We start from the raw sequence: 23165 nt of genomic DNA on the forward strand, positions 1-23165 counted from the left end.
CATAGGATGTACCTAGCCTGGTGCACACAGGTGGCGCCAATAGAATACTCCCCTTCACACCCCATGTTCCACTCATAACATTCCCTGCAAAGCTCTACTGCAAGTGGCATTTTATTATCTGTTTATATCTCTCTTTTCCCCACTGGATTGTGAGTTTTTTAATGACCGGGACTACTTCTTTTTACCTTTGCATCCGGGGGCATAAAAGTGCCCGGGATAAAGCAGGAGTCTGAACAAATTTCAGACGAACGAAGGAGCCTCTAGCTCTGATTGCAAAGAGCGTTTACGGTGTTCTTCATCCTCAACGCCAACTCAGGCTTTGGGGGCGACGTACCACTCAGTCCTCGGGAGGGAAATGAGAGAAACTGACCGACACTGGAAAAGTAAGGTGGCAACTTTCACCAGATGAAATACCCAGAGGACGTTTTCACTGTTGGGTTACGAGACCCCGCAAGTCCGTGCTGCCCTCCCGGGCGGCCCCAGCACCCTCGGGTGTCGGGCACAGGGAAACTCTCCTCGGACCCGACTTCCTGGAAGGAAAGCGCGGGACCAGGCAGGTGGGCGGGCGCCGGAAGGAGGGCGCGGGCTGCGGGGGAGGCGGGACGCGCAGGGACCGCCCCGCCCCGCGGTTGCCAGGCAACCGGCCCCGGAAGTCGCGGGAGGCGCGTCGGCAGTGGCGCCGGGAGCCGGTGAAAGATGGCGGAGGGCGGCGGCGGCGGCGGCGGCGGCGGCGGCGGCGGCGGCGGCGAGGCGGGCGACCCGGAGCCGAGGGCTGCGGGGCCGCGGCCCCCGAGCGCGCGGGACCTGCAGGTGCGGCGAGCGGCCGGGACGGGGGCGCGGCGGCGGGGGCGGCGCGGCCGGGGGCGTGTCGGGGCCGCCCGAGGGCTCAGCTGAGCCTTCCTCGGACCCCGCCTGGGGACCGAGCTGGGACTCCGGCGCCGCGGGTCTCCCCGGGCGGCGCGCCCGACGGCGGCGTCGGTGGACACAGGTGTCCGAGCCCGGCTCTCCCGGGAGCCCGCGCCTCGTTCTCCCTCCTCTCCATTTGCAGTTTAAGCCGCAGCTGGATTTAGAGTGGCATTTGGTGGGGTCGGTGGAGGGTTGATGCTTCGGTCAGGAGACTCACCTGCTGTGGTCGTGGGGAAGTCAGCGGTCGCTGAGAAAGTAACAACGTGTGCTGCTCTGAGCTTTCTTGTCTTGGATGCTGTTTCTGGCTTGATTACTTAGGTATAAAAGGGCTTCCTTTTTATCAGATAGCTTTTCCCTTTTAAAGGGGTGAACTAAGAAGTATTTCGTCTACGGCTGCACAGCCTAGTTACCAGGTACTGTCTAAACTACTGCCTATAAGAAACCGGGAAATAAAACTTTATAGGACATTGACGTTAGGTAAATAGGAGCGCACCAAATCTTGCTGTCAGATGCTTAACATTACTCGTTTTAGGTTTTGTTTTGTTTTTTTTTCACTGTCTCTTTATAAGGTCTTTGATAAAATTCAACAACTAAACATCTTTAAAGAGGTATGACTAAAAACAAATGAGACTGAATCCACAAGCCTTGGTAGGAAAATTCTATTACTTTATCGTCATACCTTCATTCTACCTCTTTCAACAAACATATTGACCACCTGCCACATAACATACTGCTAAGCTCTGAGAATGCAGAAATAAATAGGACATGAGGTCCCCAGTTGGTGCTGGGACACTATTGAAGGGTATAGAAGTGTAAAGGCATTTCTGTGTATTATTTGCAGAAATAAGATATGAATGTATTTAGCATAATATTTGAAGATGGAATATGATTGAAATGCCAAGATAAGCAGTGCATAAAATGATGGATTTGGAGGATGGAGTGGTTAGTGTCGGGTTAGTAGATGAACTCAGTGTAGAAGAGTTCCAGTGTTCAGAAGTCAGTTCAGTAGTATAAACAGAATTAAGGAACAGGAAGATCTCGTCTACCTCATCTTTTCTATTGAAGACCACTGTCACTAAGAGGCAGCACGGGCTGTTGGGGAAAAAAATGAATTTCCGGTCAGAACAACTTCGGTTTGCATCTTGGCCCTGCTACATAGTAGTTGTGTGACTATAGGGGAAATGTCTTAACCTCTCTGATCCTCAGTGTCTTTATGTGTAAACTCAGGGTGATGGTGGTGGTGTCAAGGTTGAAATAAATGTCTGTAAAGTCCCTGTTCAGTCCCAGATTATCCCGGCTCAGTACTGCTTAGTAAATACTTGGTTCTTTTTCCCTTAAAAGAGTAGAATACAATAACTTTCACTGGGTAGTCCATTCTAATGCCTTTAGGGTTAAAACTATGTAACTTAATATCCTTTCTCTAATTTAAATCTATTTCTTCTTTTTATGTGAAAACGGAAAACATCTTGGTTAATGATCACCTGATACCTGACAAATTTAGACTTAATCCAGTGGAGTAAGATATGATTGATAGCTGGAGATGTGACAGATGTTGCTAATTGTCAGAATGCCTTCCTTTCAACCATCAATTAGAAAACAAGGGTGTCTTTTATCCCCTGTCTACTTTCTATTAGGTGGGTTTAGGTAGATAATTGTTTTTTTAATGACTGCGATTTGGTATATCAAATACACTAAGTATTGATAATGTTTTCTTTAGAATTTAATAAGAATATGAAGAAGTTGCATAGAAACCTGAAAATAACCAAAGAGATGACGTCTGAAGAAATAGTATATGATCAAAGGTTTAAAAGAATTGGATAATGTTCTTCTCCCCAGCTGGTTTCTTGAATATTGATTATTTGGGGATTATCTTGTTTGATCTAGCCATGCCTCTTTTAAGAGTTACCCTGTTAGTTGGTTTCAGTAGGTACTTTTTACTTTCCTGACATCTTGCTCTAAGAGTCTTTTGCAGTATGGAGGAGAAGGGTGATGTATTACTAACTGGGACAAGCAAACACCCCCACCCCCACCCCCACCGACGGCCTTAGTTGCCATGCCACCTACGGCTTGTTGGCATCTAAACCAGGAGAGATTTCCTCATTCTCCACTAGAGGAAAAGATGGGTAGTCATCTCCCAGGAAGTCTCCCAGCACAGTGAGCCTCTGACTCACAAACCATAGAAATTTCCCCTGGGTCTCAAACCAGGAATAGATCTTAGCTCTCTTCCTCCAAAATTGGGGATGTTCAGTGGAAAGTTTGGGACAGGACTGACAGTATGAACCCTAAAACCCCTGATGTTCATTAGTATTTCTGAACATTTTCAGAGCCCTTTGTCTCTCCTGGTGCCCCCGAGGCCGTCCACACACATCGAGTTAATGGTTAAGGTATTTAATCGTATACTTATGTATACGAATTTTCCTCCAGAATAATATCAAAAGAAAAAGGTCTGTTTTCAGTTCTTTATTTCCATGTAGGATGGAGTTGGGGAGAATTAGGGCCAACTTCAGTACTTATTAGGGTTAGGGGGCAAAAAAGGGAGTTCTAGGAGAGAGGAAAGAGTGTCTGATGCTGTTAAACTTGCCACCAGTGCCTTAATCCTGTTGGAGAGCAAGGTTCTGTATCATTGATTCTCAGTTTTAAAGTGCATGAAAATCATGTGGAAGGCTCATTTAAGCACAGGTTGCCGGGCCCCAGCCCAGGGTTCTAACTCATTTGTTGTTGTTTTCTACTGGTTTAGACTAATACATCAGTTTATTTTGATAAGTTTAAATGATCATTTCCTCTTCTGATGTGGTGTCATCTGCTATGTCAAATAATAGAAATGAACTTTCTTTAATATATTTACTTACCAACTTATGTCATATGATGGATCCTGGCGTTAGTTCCTCAAAGTACCATTCATCTTCCCCTTTCAGCTAAGTGGAATCCCTGCTCTAGTCATGTGATTTTCTCCATATTCCTGTTTTGTTAATATATATTCCATATTCTATGGAGTCAAAAGACATTGTTTGAGTTACTCTATTTTTTACAGAAGAAAATTATTATTTGATTGACAGAGTTTATTCAGATCTGTTGACTAATAGAGTCTTCAGAGAATTAACTTTGCCCCAACTCCCTGTTTTTCTTTTCCTAGTGAGGAAAGAATCCCTTAGAGGTATTTTCGTATTTCTCATGTTTCTAGAAGGAGCACTTTATCTGGGTTTTTAGGGAGTTTTTTTGACTTTTTTTTTTTTAAGATTTTTCCAAAGATTATGGTCATGCCAGTTCTAATTGAATAGCCACAAGGGGCATTAAGGAAAGTTTTTGACTTCTTGTCCAAGTCTGTCAAAAGTGGAAACAAAATAACTTACACAGTAGTGAAACATTTGGATAACTTTTTAAAATTCCATTTTCAAAAACTATGTTTATTTCATTTTGAGGCTATCCTGCCATATATCTATAAAGCATAATTTGGCAGTTTTGCTTTCTAAAAGTTATATAAAATGTATGTATATAATTCATTGTCTTTTATTTTTTAGAAGCTCATTTTCCTAAACTTGATGAAATTTATATGTCTGGTAAACCTTTAATTAGAATAATTTTGGAATTTCTTTATGTGCTCAGATTTTGAAAACTAGAACAGCTAAATGAAGTGTTTTAAGGTATCTGATGAGAGCAACCTGACACTAGTGTGAAACAGTTTCAAGAATTGTAGGCCCAACTTTGAAAATGATTTGTTACCAAATACAGTTTTTGAAACTTGACTAGTTCATTAAAAATAATTAAACAATTATTGTAACTTTAATTCATCCTACTGTATTTGGCATTTTGGTTAGTTTTATAAAATGAGAGATGCAGTGGTTTTGTTCTGGAACGGAGTCATCTGTAACGACAGCCTTTACTTCTCATTAGAAATCTGCTGCTCAAATACAAGCTGATTTTCTACTCGTAACTTTGCATTGAGGGGAAGGGTTTGTTTCTAGTGTCTTTATACTGTATGACAAATCTGTTATTTCATAGTTGGCCTTGGCAGAATTATATGAAGATGAAGTGAAATGCAAGGCTTCCAAAGCTGATAGACCTAAAGCTACAGTCTTTAAAAGCCCACGAACACCACCTCAAAGGTAAGTTTTGTTTTGTTTTTTTTAAATTGTATCTCTTTTTAGTGCACTAATCCCAAATTATTTTAAATGGCCTTGGGAATTTTTTTAAACCACAATTCCTTAAAATAAATATTTTAGGTGTACTATTTCTAAAACTGTAATAGTCAGAAAGCTAGAAGAAACATGGGAAAATTGTTATCTTAAATCCCTAATATTTTGGTAGACTAGGGTTATATACTGAGTAGTATTTTTCTTGGGCACAGTGGTTCTTTTTTAAGTCACAGAACTCACTGAGGATCTGACAAAAGCTACAGTCCGTCTCCCACAAAACAACAGATATGCACAATTTTGTCAGTCATTTTTAAGGGTTTGTGTGTTTCTTAAAGCCCACCCATGAGCCCCTGTGTCTTTTGTCCTCCATTTAAGAATCTGTAATTTCAGAAATCTGTCCTCCCATTGGGTGGTGACCCATCAAGTAAGTGATTTTCTAGATAGTATTTGTGTTTGTTAAAATTCCTGGATTATAAAAAGAACCAGCCTTGAAGATTTAATAGGTAAGAACCAGGTGTATTTTCTTATCATGAGTTTTCTGGTTTCCAGGAATATTTTAATTAATGTTTTTTTAGTACTGCAAATCTCATTAGTGAGGAGAAACTTGAATTTTCCCAATATATATCATTCTCAGAAAGTCTATTATTTTACCAAAAATTGAAAAATTCACTGGAAATTCTTTCTTTCATGTTTGTCACTACTCCACATTCTTTCTTTCTTTGGGACAGATAAAAATGACATTTTTCTGGACCTGAATAGAAAGAAAGGATTTTATAATTTTTACTCCAAGTTTTTAATTTTACAAATTTCTCAAATCTATAGATAACCAAAAGATTGTGACAGTGAGTATATGCTGTATCTGCTGCACCGACACTCCCCAGTGCTTAACGTGTTACAGCAGCCCGTTCATGCACACACTCTCTTTTACTCAACTATTTGAAAGTAAATTGCAGTATGTATGTTCATGTCTGACTGAAGCTTTATGCTGTGCACCGGAAATTGACACAACATTGTAAACTGACTATACTTCAATAAATACGTATTTATATATTTATACAAAAAATAGAGAAAGAAAGTAAATTGCAGTCATCATAGCACTCCATCCCCAGATACGCTAGCCTGCACCATCCCCTAAGAAGGACACTCTCCTTTATAACAAATAACATCTCACACCTTAGAAAATGAGCACTAATAGCATAAAGTCATTTAATACATAGTCCACAGTCAGATATGTCTTAGAGCCCAACCAAGGGCCATACATTCCACTGATGAGGCCTGTCTTGACTCCAAATCCAGAGAATTCTTCCCACTTCTTTGTTGTCTGCTCTTAGCTCATCTTTATAGTCTAAAATTTATTACATTGACTTTGAAGAGCCTAGGCCAGACGTCTTGTAAAATGTCCCACATTCAGGGTCATTCTTTTCTCATGATTAGATTCTTGTAAACATATTTGTCAAGAGTACTAGTAAGTGATATTGTCTGCTATTAATTGTATCACATCAGGAGCCATATAATTTCAGGTTGCCCCACTATTGGTGATATGTTCACTTGGTTAAGGTGCTGACCACCACATCACTCCACTGTAAGGTACAGTTGTCCTCTATAATCTGCAGGTTGGTATCATGGCACTATTTGAATATCCTATCCTTTTATTTAATTCTTACTTGATATATACGTGTGTGTGTATCTGTACATACATACGTACGAATATGTAATACACATATTGGTGGGGAAGGGTATAGCTCAGTGGTAGAGTGCATGAGGTCCTGGGTTCAGTCCCCAGCACCTCCATCAAAATAATAAAACTCCAGAAGAAAATAGAGTGTCTTCATGACCTTAAGGTAGACAAAGATTGCTTACATAGGTTATAAAAATCATTGACCATAAACAAGGTAGTAAATCTTTTCTATGTCAAATTTTCTGTGAGGTCTTTCTCAGCAAGACCGAGAACAAGGAGCCGTGTAGTTGTCCCCTTTGCTGGATGAAGAACAAGAGACAGGAGGGAAGGGGTTGCAACAGGAGCAGCTGCAGCAGGAAGCTTACCCTTCCCTCCCCTCCCCCTTCCCCTCCTTGCCCCTCTCCCCTGCCTCCCTCCCCTTTCCCTTCCTTCCTCAGTGCTGCCATTGAAGGCATCTGTTTCAAGCTCCCTCTAACACGGAGCCTCCTCTGAAAAGCAACTGTGGCCGTGTTGGCCTTGCTGTGCTGCACTGGGCCCCCTGAGTATCAGCTGGGCGGGAAGGTTTCCTTGGCTCCTGCCCTGGTAACCTCGGTGTCCTTCCCCAGGGCCCCGCCCCCCGCAGTTGTGAGCTGGCCTTGGTTGGGGGTTCTGCCATGTCCCTTGTTCTCTACCACGGGATCTTTCTTCCACTACAGTGAGTGGAGGGCTAGGCTGCCCTTCCCTTTCCTGTTGGGTTTTGCATGTACTGATTTGGGGAAAGTCCTGAAGGTGACTTCTGCCCCTGGCTAGTCTCTAGGGCTGATAGGATTCTCCCCGTTGGTCTTGTTGTGTGAGTCATTTCAGTGCAGATGTGGAACTGGGTTGGAGGGTATAGGTAGTTAGGCATATGAGCTTCAACTGTCATCTTATTCTGGAAGTCTCCATGTTGACGTGTCATTGGTTATGTTTTCTGATATCCTTGATTGGAAAAAAGTCTTGAAAGATACAATGAGGTCCTAATTTTATGTAAAGGGAATTTTTATGTTCCCTGGGACCTTTATGAAATAGGAAAAAGAGTAGAAATCATTCACTACATAGTTAATACAATAAAAAAAAAAACTGTGGTTTAAATTATTTACCTTTAACACGGGGGGTTAATTTTCCGATCCAAAAATCTCTGAAGTGTGAAGTAGCCCCGTGGTCTAATTTAGATGCTGCACTATCGAAATCTTGCAGTCTCTTCCCTAACCAGGTCCTCCTGAGTGTGGGTTCCGCGGGGGAAGAGACTTAGCCTCTGGGCCTCAGCAGGGTGGTCCCCACCGCGAGCTGTAAGGATACTTGTGAGAAGCAGTCACGGGTGAGGGAGGGAGAAACAGGCTCGTTCTCACAAGAGAGGCTGCACCAGCTGCCAGCAGACGTCGTGAAAACACATTTATGAACTATTTGCTACTGAATTCCTTAATCCTGTTTTTAAAATTAGATATTTCCAGAGAGGTCATAGAAATGGCTCTTTTTAAATTAAAAAAAAAATCTTTTCCTAAGACTCGGTAGTTTTTTGCTTTAAAGTAGTTTATGTTTGTATTCTGTTTTTATTCATGAACTGTACTGTTTAAAGGTTCTGTTCAGGTGAACATGAATACAGTGGATTACACATAGTCCGACCTTCAACTGGGAAAATTGTGAATGAACTTTTCAAAGAGGCAAGGGAACATGGGGCCGTCCCTCTGAACGAAGCCACGAGGGCTTCAGGTGATGACAAATCTAAGGTAAGTGCTGAATTTCAAAACTCGAGCATGCTGTTTATATGTTTGATCTCCTATTGATTTTTATATCATTTGCAAACGTTGTTTTTCTAACTTTATATTTTTGATTCAAATATTTGCTTTATTTTTATAAGCCTATAGATTTTGTATTAAAGGTTGAAAGTTGAAGCAGTTTCTTACATTTCTATAAAACTTCTCTGATTACCATTTTATTTTGAAATAACTATAGATTCACAGAAATTTGCAAAAAGCATACAGAGAGACCTTGTTCACCCTTTACGCAGTTTCCCCCAGTGTTATAGTTCAGTGGCAAAACCAGGAGATTTATGCTGGTACAGGGCGTGTATGTAGTTCTGGGTCACTTTATCACGTGTGTAGATTTGTGTAGTTACCAGCTCAGTGTACATGCTGTTTCACCATCACAGAGGTCTCCCTCTTGGGGTACCCCTTCGTAGTCCCACCCACCGCCCTCTCCCCCACCATCTCTGACCTCTGGCCCCCACTATTCTGTTCTTCATCCCTGTCACTTTGTGATACTGAGATGGTTACACAAATGGAATTACGCAGTATGTGACCTTTTGGAAGTAGCTTCTGTTCATCTTGCTAACGCCCTCGAGATCCTGAAAGTCACTGAGTGTCTCAATAGATCGTTCTTTTTCACTCCTGAGTAACACTCCTGGTGTGGATGTACCACAATTTGTTAACTATTGGCTTGTTGAGGGACATTTTAAGTGTTTCCCGTTTGGGGCTATTGGAAATAGAGCTGCTGTGAGCAATTGTGCTTTTGTACATATACCAGTTTTTATTACTCTGAGATGAATGCCCAGACTTGCCGTTGCTGGGTCGTATGGCATGTATATGTTTAGTTTTTCAAGAAAATGCTAAGCTGTGTTTCACCGTGTATGAGAGCAGTTTCTCCACATCCTTGCTGGCGTTGGTAATGTCACTGTTTTTAATTTTATCTGTCCTGATGGGTGTGTAGTGCTAACTCACTGTGGTTTTGATTTGCATTTCCTTAATGGCTAATCAGGTCAATTTTCATTTTCCTAATGGCTAGTCATATTGAATGTCTTTCCATGTGCTTATTTGCCGTGATCTTTATTTTCCTCTTCAGACTTTCGCCCATTTTCAAATTGGATTGTTTGTTTCATTACTGTTGACTTTTGAGAGTTCTGTGCTTGTTTTAATAGGTATGAGTCCTCTGTCAGATGCATGGTTTCAAATGTTTCCTCCCAGACTGTAGCTTGTCTTTTCATCCTCTTTCCGGGGCTTGTCAGTTTATCCTTTTTTTTTTTTCTTTTATGGGTTATTATGCTTTTGGTGTCTCATCTGAGAACTGTTCATCTAACTGTAGGCCCCGAAGATTTTCTTCCATGTTATCTAGAAGATTTTATAGTGTTACATTTTACATTTAAACTTATGATTCATTTTGAGTTAATTTTCCATAAAGTTTACATCGAGGCTCATTATTCTCCTTTTGGATGTCCAGTTGCTCCACCATTGTATGTTGAAAAAGCTCTCTTCTCTTTTGAACTGTTTTTGTGTCGCCTTAAATTTCTATAAAACTTTTATAGAGCTTTTATAACCATATCCACTGACATAGTACTGGTACAGTGAAGAAGACTTCAAGTGTCCTTTTGTGTATAATTACATATTCTTACAATTATTGTTTCCCGACCTGAGTTCCCTCATCACAGTCACGTGGGGAGGTTTTCTAAACTGCCACCTGGCCTCAGGTGTCGTGGTAGGTATTCAGTAGGTCTCCAGGGTGCCTAGGAAGCCTGTCTGGTAATTGTGACGGATCTCCACTGCTGAGGACCAATTTTTAAAATAAAACATAAATTTTAGTTTTCATTTTGTTTGAAAGTTTCTTTCAGTGAAGTCTAAGGTAATTTTGGTTCTTGCAAGTTCTCTGATTCTGTGAGAAAAATGTGGAATTGATATAATTCAGTCTATAGAAAGGAGAGCAATATGATGATTAAAATCTCGTTAATGGTATGAACGGTGATTAAAAGGAATGGCATTTTTACCCCATAAGCTGTCTTACCTGAAAAAATGAAGAGCTTGTGATCGGTGTAACAGAAGTACAGCCTGGTTGATTTATTACAGTAATCAGAGCAACTTATTTATTTATTTATTCATTTTTTTAATGGAGGTGCTGGGGACTGAACCTAGGACCTTGTGCATGCTAAGCACGCGCTCTCCCACTGAGCTGTAACCCACCCCAAGCTTATACAACCGTGTGTGTAGCACTTTCCTTCAGGGTACTTTATACTCGCTTGTAAAATCCTTCCTTTCTCTATGAAACTTTTATTTGCTTTGTGAAATATGATTCAAGAATTACAATTTTTATTATAAGATTTGTCAAAATCTTAGTGGTGTTTTTCTAAAGTCTGTTTCTACTTGAAAATAGTATTTCAGTGTATAAATGTATTTCTTACTTTAAGATTGGCCTAAGTTATTTCAGCTTCTGAGTCATTAATGTTTTGGTGGGAAGAAACATAATTTCTTACTAGAGTACAATTCTCTGTAACATAAGACCTTTATTTTAATATAAAAATGTCCTGGAAAGTATAAACCAGTTTGGCTAATTACAGCTGATCTCATTTTAAAATATAGGTATAGCACACATTATCATAACATTTTGCTTAATAAGCCTTAGTGAGTTTTTAGCTCATTTGCTGTGTATTTTAGTCTTTTACAGGTGGAGGCTACAGATTGGGTAACTCCTTTTGTAACCGGTCTGAATACATCTATGGAGAAAATCAGTTGCAAGATGTAGGTACAGTAATGAAAATGGAAAGTTGTAGGGTTTTGCCTCTAGTTACTACTGTGTTTTATAAAATTTAAAATTGAGAATATAAATAGAATCTCCTTTTGTTCTGTTATTTTTCAAAGCATGAGTTAGGGGCTGGTATCTAAGCATCAGGCTCAGATTTTGTGTTTTGCATCTCGGTTGTGCCTTGCACTTAGAGATGCACAACTGTTGGTTCAAAGAACATAAGACTCATTGTCAAACGAGCCTACGTGTGTGTTATAATAATTATTACAAATGGCATACTGTCACGGTACAGAATTAGCTGAGTTATAAAGATAGAAACGCCTAAAGTCATTCTTTGTTTCTGCCTTTTGAAATAATGGGGTCGTCATTTCATTTTAAACATGTATAGTTTAGCCTTGAGGGCCCCTGGAGATCCTGTCCTGCCCCGTGCCGTGAGTGTTTGAGCTCTGCAGCTGAGAGGAACCTGGGCATGGGTGACAGGGAAGGCGGGTGTGCAGTGGCAGCTGGGTGCTCGTGTGACTGTTTTTCTCAGTGAACCGGAAGTAATTGTACTTCAAGGCCAGGGTCCTGCAGTGGGACCTTTGCTGTTTCAGCCATCGTCAGTTTGTTAAGCTAAATACAGAGCTGCTAAGTAGACACACGTAGTTTCACTTATGTCTTTATTTTAGCTGCGTAAGGAAAACTACCAGTAACTCCATATTTTAAATAAAGTAAATTGTAAATATCATGTTTGAAAATTGAAATTGTTTAACGCAGACGGGTGCTTATGTTTCTCTTCTTCCTGTCTGGAAAGGTTCAGGTTTTGCTTAAGCTGTGGAGCAATGGTTTCAGTTTAGACGACGGAGAATTGAGACCTTACAGTGACCCAACAAATGCTCAGTTTCTGGAGTCTGTTAAGAGAGGGTAAGGTGTATTATTTGTATTCTGTTTGTTGCTGAGGGCGAGACTTTTTTTAAAAACAAACAGACCGCCATTCAGTAGTATTCCGTGGGTTTTTAATTGGTTACTGGAATATGTTATGTAAGTGGTTGCTGGGGGAAGGGTGTTTTTACGTGTATAAAGGGTATTTTACATGTATATGTATTTATACGTATGAAAGTATATATGTGTATATTTTTATGTATATAAATCCTTTATGTATCTGTAAGTCACTGGTTCTTAACGTGGTGCGGGAGGAGCAGTAGACATTGGTCCCTTTTAAAATCTGGTGAAGCTGTGGTCCCAATCCTGAGAATAAGCACCGTGATGTAGCAAGTAAGTGAGCTGATCAGCAGGAAGCTGCCCGTCCGCTAAGCCACTGCCCTGCTTACCGTGGACAGGGTAACTCTCATTGCACGTGGGCCTCAAATTCAGCCACTTACATTAGAAATAAAGTGGCATTACTGCTGGCAGAAGATTTCAGAATGTTAGTTTGAGGTTATAATTTGTGAAAGTAAACCAGACTGAACAGTGCTCTGACCCATCTAAAGACCATTGTAATTCACCAGCCCTTTTGTAAAGGACGAAGAATCAAATGATTTTGCTGTGTTTTTATAAAAACTTTACTGCCTTCTGCTTTCACTAGCTGCCAGTGTGATCACCCCTTAGTAGAAATACAAGTGAAGACACTGGGTTGGTGAGAACTGAGAGGCTCACACAGCAGTGAAGGAACTGGAGCAGGAGGTATACTCCATCCAGGAGCTGAAGGCGGGGCTTTTCCAAGTGATGAAGTCTGTCCAGGGAGAGGGGCTGAAGTGGAGTGGAGCTGAAACTCATCGGAGTTGAGGGAGTCAAGGAACTGTAAAGGAAAGGCATTTTAGAACACTAACTAGCATGGATTTTGAGTTTGAATTTTACAAGGATAATGTCAGAAAACCAAAGAAAGGCAAGAAATGTAAGCAGATGCGGAAGTCATGACGACAGGTGGGAGGGTGTCCTGGGAGGCAGTGGTGGTGATAAGTACAAGGATCAATACAAGGATGTGGACTTGGGAGCCTGCAGGGTCACTGGGAGAGCCGGGGGGCCAGGGTAGGGGGAGAGTCCATCTGCCAGGAGAAGGTCAGTGTTACTGTTGAAATTGATGCCTACTTCAAGGTGGTAGAAGAAAAAAACATATTGGTGGCAAATGTGCTATAATACAGATCAAAACTAATTTGCTACTAAATGAAAATATTTGACAAGCTTTGTAAGCTAATGTTCAAACATGGTATGCTAAAGGAGTTTTTTTTAACTTTTATTTATCAAAGTATAGGTTTTTTTTTTTTTCTAATGGATGTACTGGGGATTGAACCCAGGACCTTGTGCATGTTAAGCATACACTCTACCACTGAGCTATTACCCACCCCAAAAGAACTTTTTTATTTGAGCTATACCACACCCTCAACTACAAATTATCATCGAGAACAGTTTTAGTAAAGACTCCTTGAAAAAAATGATTGATGTCACACAGTGGTTGTCAGCTGTATAATCATTGTCCCCTGGTTACAAGAAACATTTTATAACACAGTCTTCACTATCCTCAAAGAAGAATTTATATAATATAATCTGTCTATGCATATTATTTCCAAAAAATTCATACAAAATTTATTTTAAATATGATGAAATAAAAGGAAGATAATTTACCACAAAATTACACATATTTCAATTTGTAAATGCCCAGGTATGACCACGCCAGATGACGTAATGAAGCAGTCGGATAGTTCACACCAAGTGCAGTCCAGCACTTCTCATGTTGATGTGACAAACACACAAACAGAATAATGAGGTGTGGGCAGTTGGCAGCTTAATTACTGTAAGTGGCATTGCAGTCCAGGACTTGGTAAAGTTCCAAACAAAACAAAGTGCAGTCTTCCTTCAGTTTATGGCAGATGAGTTCCTGAAAATTTCAAAGCATATCAATACAATATTAAAAGAATAAATAACAACATTTGCTTATGTGTAAGACAGAGCCTAAGCCTTAAGTTTCAGCCTCAGATGTTATAAACAGCGTGGTCTTCCGTGGGAACCTCTGGCAGGGCCCTCAGTGGTTCCCTGGAAGTTGAGCCAGGTTTTCCTCGTGCAGGGTGGTCCCCCTGGCTTGAGCATCTCCCACCCTGGTGCAGACTGCGAAGGAGGGCAACACTCACAAATCACACGACAGTCAAATTCCCAACTTCCAGCAGGAATTTAGGAGTCAGTTTGTGCATTAATTGCTCTGCCCGCATAGGAATCTCCTAGTGCTGACTTCGGGCTGAGCTGCCGTCTTGCGGTTCATCTTCCTAAACGTCAGAAGGGCTCCAGGTTCGCCGGGACGCTGGGAGCCCCTCGTGGAGAATCACTGCGGATAGTGTGATGTGGCTCTAAGGGAGAAATACCTGCAGGGGCTACTCAGGTGTCACAGAAATTTTTAAATTATAAATTAAGCAAAAATTGCTGTTTTCAGTCTCAAAGCTTAGCCACCCAGCAGTCTCAACAGTGTGGGCTCATTTTTCAAAACAATAAAACCTCCTTCCGTTTTTAAGAGAGATTCCCGTGGAGCTTCAGCGCCTGGTTCACGGAGGCCACGTGAATTTGGACATGGAGGACCACCAGGACCAAGAGTACATCAGACCTCGACTGAGGTTCAAGGCTTTCAGTGGAGAGGGGCAAAAACTTGGGAGGTAAAATCCTAAAATGAGGAAAATACTTGTCGTTGTTCAACGTGAATTTTCTTTGAAAATAAGAAAAGCAAAGTAGCCTAGAAAGTAAGAACTAAAGAATGGGCTGTGAAGACCTTGCTGCTGGAATTGGACGTGCGGGTCTGGGGGTAGTATTAGTAGCTGGCGCTGAGGTGGCACTTTCACACGCTCTAACTCGTTCGGTCTTCACAGCAGCTGCCTGCACAGTTGCTGTCAGTGCTCCGCTTGCAGCTGCAGTGACGAGCCAGGGCGGCTGAGCCGGGAGGTGGGCGGGTGTGCGAGTCAGCCAGGCCCCCTGGCCCCGGCGTCTGTGCTCTCCGGTGCTGTGCCGTCCTGCCCTCTCTGATGGCGACTGCTGGGTTCAGAGGGGGAAGCTGTAGAGGGTTGTTGATTAGGTGCAGCAGTAGGTTTCTTAGCTCACAGCTGTAAGCATGCCTGTCTGCCGTGAGTAATTATTAAGCTCCTGCAGCAAAAGCAATATGCTGAAGTTGGTTGTTTTCAATATATTTTAAGCAGGCAAACTCTTCAAGTTATGGTAACACATAGAGAGCCTGAGCTCCTTCATTTGTAGGAAGAGAGGATCGTCTCAGACATTTCCAAAGAACCCTAGGACTCGGCCAAGCACATTTAGAAGCCAGTCTGCTTGGTATAACATACAAAGGGGCTTCTTTGTAGTAGCCATGGCTGACTCTTCATAAACCTTGTGAAGTAGGCTGGTGCACGTGGCCCTCTGCTTGTCCACACGTCACTGCAGGTGGCGTGTTGAATGGTGGCACTGGCTGTGTTTCCCAAGGTACCTACCTTCTGTGCCTCCTTTGTTCCTTTTCATGTGATTCCTTCCATTCCGAGCTCCTTTCTGTTGGCTTGTGCACTCTGTTCCCTCTTGCCTTCTTGTTTCTCAACGTGGGAAAGAATTCCATGTTATCAGTTCTTTACGCTTGTCTTTGATGTCTCAGGTCTCCCTTTCTGTATCATTTTCTGCAGCTAGAGACTGATTTCTGAGACGTGGAGAATACAGAACATGTGTTGACCTGGCTTTTTTTTAGGACCCAGATCCTCTAGTGCCCAAGCCCAGGGCTGCTTGGAAACTTTCTCCTTTGTCTCTACTACCAACACAGCCAGGCTTCTCCTGGGTTCTGTTTTTTCCCTCCTTTTGATTTTAGTATGACCCCTGGATTTTTTTTTCAATATTTGCTAGCACTTCTTATTTTTACTTAATATTTATTCAGATTATGATTTTTAATTAAAACACAGATAAAATGCCCAGTCATCTCTTTGCTTTATACATATTCTTTCTCTATTATTTAAGTTTGTGACCAAGCATTAATGTTAGAATGCACGTCTTTGTTAGTAGAAGGACAGTTGACCCTTGGACAACATAGGTGCTGGGGAACTGACCCTCCAAGCAGTTGGAACTCCTCTTTGTAGCTTATAATTGGCTCTCTGTACCCACGATTCCCCATCTCAGAGTCAACCAGCCGCAGATCGTGTAGTGCTCTGGTATTTGCTATGGAAGAAAATCCGCGTGTACGTGGAGCTGCCCAGTTCAAACTCATGATGTTCAAGGGTCAACTGTATAGTAAACCTACAATTGAAATTGAAGAAGGTTGCCTAAAGGGAAGATCGCCAAGAAGACCCAGTGATTATAATCGGCAATTTGAACTCATGAAAATAAGGATTTATTATCTGATCATAGTATCTTACAACGGCCAGCCTTTTTCTTTGTCAGGCAGATAGCTAGAGAAAATGTCCGCAAAAAGAGAGAGAGAGAAAGCAATGGGGGAGAATGACCGATAAGAGGCAGTGGTGCTGTGATGATCATTAGCCGCTTTGGTCAAGGTGTTTGATTGTAGAAAACAGGGATAAAGGAGGGAGGAATACAGAGTACAGATCTCTTTAAAAGAGATCGTGTAAGCTAAATCAGAATCGTAGGATCCAGTATTTTCACATAATGAAAGAGGTTGGGAGAGGTAGAGGAAACTCCAGGGAAGCCCTGTTCTCACTGGTCAGAAGCCGGAGGCACGGGCACTCGAGAGCCAGCTGCAGGGCCAGTGGTGGGTCTGCCGCCTTCAGTTCATCATGCGTCTTATGTCTTCAGATTTATGTTCTGATTCTTTAACTCTTCCTTCTTAGCCTTACGCCCGAAATAGTCAGTACGCCTTCCTCCCCAGAAGAGGAGGAGAAGCCACTATTGAACGCAGTTGTCCTCATCGATGATTCAGTGCCAACGACGAAAATTCAGGTCAGGCTAGCAGATGGGAGCCGTCTGATACAAAGATTCAATAGCACACACAGGTACGCTTGTGGTTACTTGTCTGTGTGAAACCGTGTGCGGCTGGAGTCATGAAGAATATGAAATTCTTTAGATTTACTTTTGAAGGTAGTTCTTGACAGAAGGCAAAAACTTTAAAAGGATGACAGCTGTGTGTAAGAAGTGAAACACTTAGTGTTTAAACATCCTCTTTAAACGGTCCAAATCCTAATGCAGACCAGACACCACGCAGAAGTAGAGCTGTTAGAAGCTGCAGCTCCTCACTGTTGTGCTAACGCCACGGGAAGCTGAAGCCGACTAGGTTTACTCTAGTAAAGCCTTATTTGCACTTGACTCGTTTAAAAACTAATGGTAACCCTGATTGGGATTAACTTCCTACATGGCAGACTCTTTATAATATAAATTTATAGTGTAAAGTTTATTGTGTTCTTGTCAAGTACTTCAAATAAATGATTTTAAACATAATTTTAACGTTTGTACATTTGTTGTGCTTGTAAGATATTATTTGTTCCTTGTATCCCTCTAAGAGGTAATGTTTATGATTTTAGCTGAGTTTCTATGTATGTGCGAAAGTAATTTTTTTAAATTATTCTTATAACTTACACTTTTCATAGTTATAGACTCATGTTGACACAGGCCAATCCAACGTACCTTTTTCTGGGTCATGTGCTGCTAAGATATTTCATACTCTGAAAAAAAACAGGACCTGCACCTTCACGGTAGTAACATTGTTGACATTAATTTTTTATGCATAACTTACCTTAAAGATTGTATCTGTTTACAGTGAAAGGAACCGTTAGGGACGCTCCAAAATTAATCCTCATGTATTATCTGCAAGTCAAGATAAATCCATCCATTAAAGAAAGTTACAACACATTTAAATAAGGATTAGTTAGAATTGTGCGATTTTATTATTATTATCTAGTTTTAGCTAAAAGCTTCCAAGACAGTTAACACTCCCGTATCACACATTATTTTTATCTTACTTCTTCAGGATCCTGGATGTCCGGGACTTTATTGTACAGTCCCGTCCTGAATTTGCAACCCTTGACTTTACTCTCGTGACTTCGTTTCCAAACAGAGAGCTAGCAGATGAAAACCTGACACTACAAGAAGCAGACATTCTCAACACTGTGGTCCTCCAGCAACTGAAGTAGCGCTGCTCCCATCCCCGCGGTGGCGCGTCGGTCGGATGGCGTGCCGTGTCAGTGAGGAAGACACTCAGAGCAAAAAAAATTATTTTTATTATTTATACAGATAAATTTGGGGTTTATTCTTACCCTTTCTTCCAGCTTTGGTATTGACGAATTTGGGCTCAGAATAGATCTCAAAGATAAAAATGTTTGAGGTTTTCATTACAAGGGCTGGCTTCTGGTGATAGCTTTTAAATATTCAGGCAAATCAGTTTGTTCCGTGCTCAGAATTAATGTCACAGCGTTTGTTTGCAGAGAAAATGAACAAAACCCCATTCTGATAAATGCAGTTGATAAAATTTGCACTAAAGTTTCTTAATGCTGCCTTGATTAACAGCCATTCAGAAATCTTCTGACAAAATAATTTGAAAATTTTTCTGTAATGTATACTGAAAAATATCCAAAATCGGATTTTGAAATACTTTGATCATACAATAATTACTTCTCCTATGAAGATTTTACACATCCTTTTTACTTGCTGATTTAGCTGCATTCCTCATGTCAGAAAATACAGTTTAGCCTGGTATTTTGCAGAACTATGACCATCATAAACTTGAAACAAAGACACAGGGTCAGCAGTTCTTGAGAAGATGTGGTAAAAGCACTGCAGAGTGGAGTGGTTACAGTCCCTCTCAGCCTGCCTTGATCACCTTTGTTTATTCATTCAACACATGGGACCCACTAGGGGACCCACTGAATACTAAGCACTGTTCTAAGTGTTCAACCCAGAATATACTCTACGCCAGGACAAAACGAGTTCAGAAACAGAGATGTAAATTCTGTCAGCGGGACTGGACCTGAAGGGTCCCCAGTGTGAACGTGCACTTCTGCTGAAGCCGGGGGCCTCCGCAGTGCGGGGTTCCAGACGGACTGAGAGAAGCCCGTCTTCTTCCCGGCCACCTTGCGTCTTTGGGCACTGCTCCTGGTCAGTCTTCTCTTACTGCGGTAACAAATTACTACAAATTTAGTGGCTTAAAATAGTGCAGGTTTCTTACTTCTGTAGGCTACACGTCCCACGTGGGCCTTGCGTCAGTGTCGGCAGGGCTGCATCCCTTTCGGGAGGCTCCGGGGCAGAAGCATTGCCTTGCCTTCCAGCTCCTAGAGGCCCCCTGCGTCCCTTGGCCTGTGGGCCCCTCTTCCATCCTCAAAGCTGGCAGCATTGGGTCTCTGACTCTTCGCCATCATCACCTCCCTCTGACAACAGCCAGGGAAGATTCTCTGCTTTTAAGGACTCATGTGATTAGATTAGATCTGCCAGATAATGTAGGATTATCTCCTCATCTTAAGGTCTGTAGTAACCTTAACCAATCCCGTAAAGCCCCTTTTGCTGTGTAAGTTGATGTGTCACAGGCTCCTTCTGGGGGCCCTGGGGGTGAACCTGTTCTTCGCCTCTTCCAGCCTGTCGAGGCTGCTGGCATCCTGTCACCGCGGCCGTATCCCTCCAACCTCTGCTTGTCCTGAAGTCTTTTACACCAGCTGTGATTCATCTGCTATCTTCTTAGAAGGACCCTAGTGATTACATTTGGTTTACCTAGATAATCTGGGTTAATCTCATCTCAAAATGCTGAACGTAATCACACCTGCTAAATCTCTTTTACCATGTAAGATAACAAGTTGATTGGTTTGAGGATTAGAACGTGAACATCTGGGGGGCCATTCTGTCTACCACAGTCCACTCCTGTCCCGGAGATTCACATTCCAAGTAAAAGTCACCCCATCCAGGGGTGCTCGAAAGTCTCAGCCCATCAGAGTGTCAACTTGAGGTGCAAAATCCTACCTGAATCTCACCAGCGCAGAAGTCCCAAATCTCATTTAAATCGTCTGAATCAAGTAAGAGGGGTATCTGGGTATGATCCCTGGGACACAGTTTCTCTCATCTGTGCACCTGGGAACCTAGAAAACCGCGCATCTGCTCCCACATACAATGGTAGGAAAGGCATAGAATAGCAGTTACAGTCTTGCTTAAGAAAAAAAAAAAAAGAGCCACCAGTGCTGAGCAATTTAGAAGTCCAGCGAGGGACCTGCTGTCAGATTCCAAAGCCCGGGAGTGAAGGGTCCTCTGTGGCTCCCAGCAGCAGCCTCTCGGCTCGTGGCTTTCTCTCAGAGTTCTCTTCTTTCTCACGAAAGATAGCACGTGTTTGCAGCTGCAGAGTTTCATCAGCGTATGTCTTGCCTGTGGAATTGTGGGAGGCCCAGCCATCTACTTTCACTTCTCACCATCTCTCCCTTTTGGTTTTAAACGACAGTGGCTGCTGCTGTCAACGCCCTCGAGAAACTTGTGGATCTGCTGTGTGTGTTACAGAGATTCTCCCCTTTGTTAGACCAGAGGCTCCTCCGAAGAGCTTTCCTAGATCATCCGGCTCTATTTTTGGCTTTTTCTGAGATGACTGAGGGGATCTGTGAGCCACACCCTTAATCTCTCCAAAAAGCCTTCTATGGGACTGAATTCTCAGACCTTTTGTTTCTCGGGTGTTGGCAGCGGTTGGAGGGCCGCACTCTGTTTCCCTGGAGCAGGCCCTCCTGATAGTGAATCTCTTCATTTTAACGTCTTTTGCCATTTAGGTAAGCTAAGAATTTCCAAGTCATCAGATCCTGTTTTTTGTTTTTTAAACAGTCCTTCAATTTGCCTGTAACCAGGAAGAAGTCAGCAGGCTGCACCTTCCACACCTTGCTTGGAAATCTCTTCAGTTACGTATCTTAAGTGTCTCGCTCCGCCATTTGCTTTCCACACGGCCGCAGACACAGCTCAGCTAAGCTTTCTGCCACTGTTCTCACTGGACTCTTCCTCCAGATTCCGACACCGTGTTGCTCAGCTCCTGCTGAGCCCTCGTGGGGGCACCTTTAGCGTCCTCACGTCCACCAACCGTGTCTGCCCAGCAGCTGAGCTCTTCCCTCCCGTGCCCCGCCCCTCGGAGCCCGCGCCCGCATTAACGCCCGGACATTACTACTAACAGTATTCGAGGCAATCTTGGCTCTCTCGTCTTGCTCCTGGAAGAGTCTTCCAACCTCTCCCCACTGCCCAGTTCCAGAGCCACTTCTGCATTTTAGGCATTTGTTGCAGCAGCACCCATTTCCAGGCGACTGGAAAAGTCTGCTCACTGCCAGTTGACTTGCAGTGCCAAGGGGAGATGTGGACCTCCCTTCTCTGGGGGCTCTGGTCACTTCAAGGAGCCGGGGGCTTGGGCGGTAGGGGTGCCACCAGAGCTGCCACATGACCGAGGTGCCATCTCACCACCACAGAGAAAACTTTCTCAGTGCCCTAATATAGAGTAAGAAGAATATTCCTGAGTCTTCTCAGAATAGGAAGCCCTGTTTCTTTCCACTGATTGACAACTAGAAGACAGGAGTAACAGTTCAAAAAGTCAGCTTCTGTTCAAAAAGATTTCCAGGGATAAAACTACATTTTCAAGAAGGAAGGTCCTGTTCCTAGGGAAATAATCTGCTGAAACAAATTAACATTTAAAATAAGAGGTCATCGCCCAGTTTTGGATTAACAAAAAGGAGAAGAAAATTAACCAGACCCTGTAAAGTTATGTGAAATTTTATTCTTGTGGTTTTTTTTTTTTATCAGTTGGATGGACTGCTTATAGACGCACAGAAAAACACTGCCGTTTTTGTATAGAGTAGTCTCCCAAAAAGGACTTCCACCAGGAGGGAGAATGAGACACCCAGAGGGATGGACAGTCCCTTCCTGTGTCCTGCAGAGTGTTTTGCTTCATCTAGAGTTTTCCTGAATTCTTTTTATTGTTGCAGTCACTGTAACTTTTAAAATTTATAATCATCTCAGAAAAGATTGTTACAGTAAGCAGCTAGACCACCATGGTGAGGTCAGTGTCTTGCATGACATGTAATCAAAAAGTTTGTGTCTGCTGACCAATAAAGAATGTTTTCACTGAAACTCACTGAAAGTCGTTTTCAAAATTTCCTTTATTTGCAGTTTTATTTGCGTGGCTTAATGGCATATTTTCAGTGTGAGTAACATTTCCTGTCGTGTATTTTTTTGATGGGCAAAGAAGGAACTGAGTTGTAGCAACGTTACTTCCACTTCCCCTTACTGACTTCGGTTTTTATCCCACCAAAGTGAAGGTGCAGATTTTCCTCAATGGTTTGCCACAGTGGGTCTCTGAAAACCTTATCACAACAGGTGTCAAGGAAGGGTACCGTGTTTTCCCCTTGAGCGTTTTGCCCCTGATCACTGATGCAAACAAATATGTGTCCAACATCACAAAGGCTGAGAAACACTATAATCCACCGTCCAATTTTAAAGTGTCTTTTAACTGCAAGTATTTTGTAGAGGAGCCCCAATGCGTATGTATAACTGTGTGTGCATGTGTGTGTGTGTGTGTGTGCACGTGCTGCACGTATAAATTGCTCGTGTGACCTAGAAATAACAACTGGCTATAGTCTTAGCTTAATACTTAATACTTCACAGTTTGGGCTTTTTAGAATTTATAGCTATGACCTAGGCCTGAAAACTGGGGGAACACTTTTTTTAGAAAACTTAAACTCAGTAATTTATTTTCTTTTGCATAAATATTTCTGTATTGTTAAAAACAAGAGTGTAGGCTCAAAATGGAGCCCCTCAGTGCTGAGCCCCACGTCACCAAACCCTGGCTTGACGTGATTGCCATTGGGGGCTCTCCCAGAATTAGAATCCTAAACCAGTCAGTCAGGAATCATCCAGGCAGCACTAATGAGGTCATCTGTCTGATGAACCGCCGCCCACCCTCTAAAGGACAGTGACTTTGCCATAAACAGCCCACTGTTTTTCCAGGTATGACTTCCTTGTTCTCACCCTCCTCTGCCTATAGAAAGTAGTATTTC

The 23165-nt window shown here is 42.4% G+C and overlaps 1 protein-coding gene across 2 annotated transcripts; it reads left to right on the forward strand.

Annotated features, from left to right (window-relative positions):
* The first annotated feature begins 669 nt into the window (after positions 1-669).
* On the forward strand, positions 670-22243 carry UBXN2B (UBX domain protein 2B). Of its 2 annotated transcripts, none has more exons than XM_074354856.1 (8): positions 670-810; positions 4906-5009; positions 8312-8462; positions 11154-11237; positions 12035-12144; positions 14721-14858; positions 17010-17171; positions 18143-22243. In XM_074354856.1, the coding sequence occupies exons 1-8, from the start codon at positions 697-699 to the stop codon at positions 18303-18305; spliced, it is 1026 nt and encodes a 341-aa protein (XP_074210957.1). In that variant the 5' UTR covers positions 670-696; the 3' UTR covers positions 18306-22243. The 2 variants fall into 2 exon arrangements, with proteins under 2 accessions (XP_074210957.1, XP_074210958.1); XM_074354857.1 differs by having other exon boundaries at positions 18230-22243.
* The last annotated feature ends 922 nt before the right edge of the window (positions 22244-23165 follow it).

Source organism: Camelus bactrianus, chromosome 29, assembly GCF_048773025.1.
Source record: "Camelus bactrianus isolate YW-2024 breed Bactrian camel chromosome 29, ASM4877302v1, whole genome shotgun sequence".
Lineage (NCBI taxonomy): Eukaryota > Metazoa > Chordata > Mammalia > Artiodactyla > Camelidae > Camelus > Camelus bactrianus.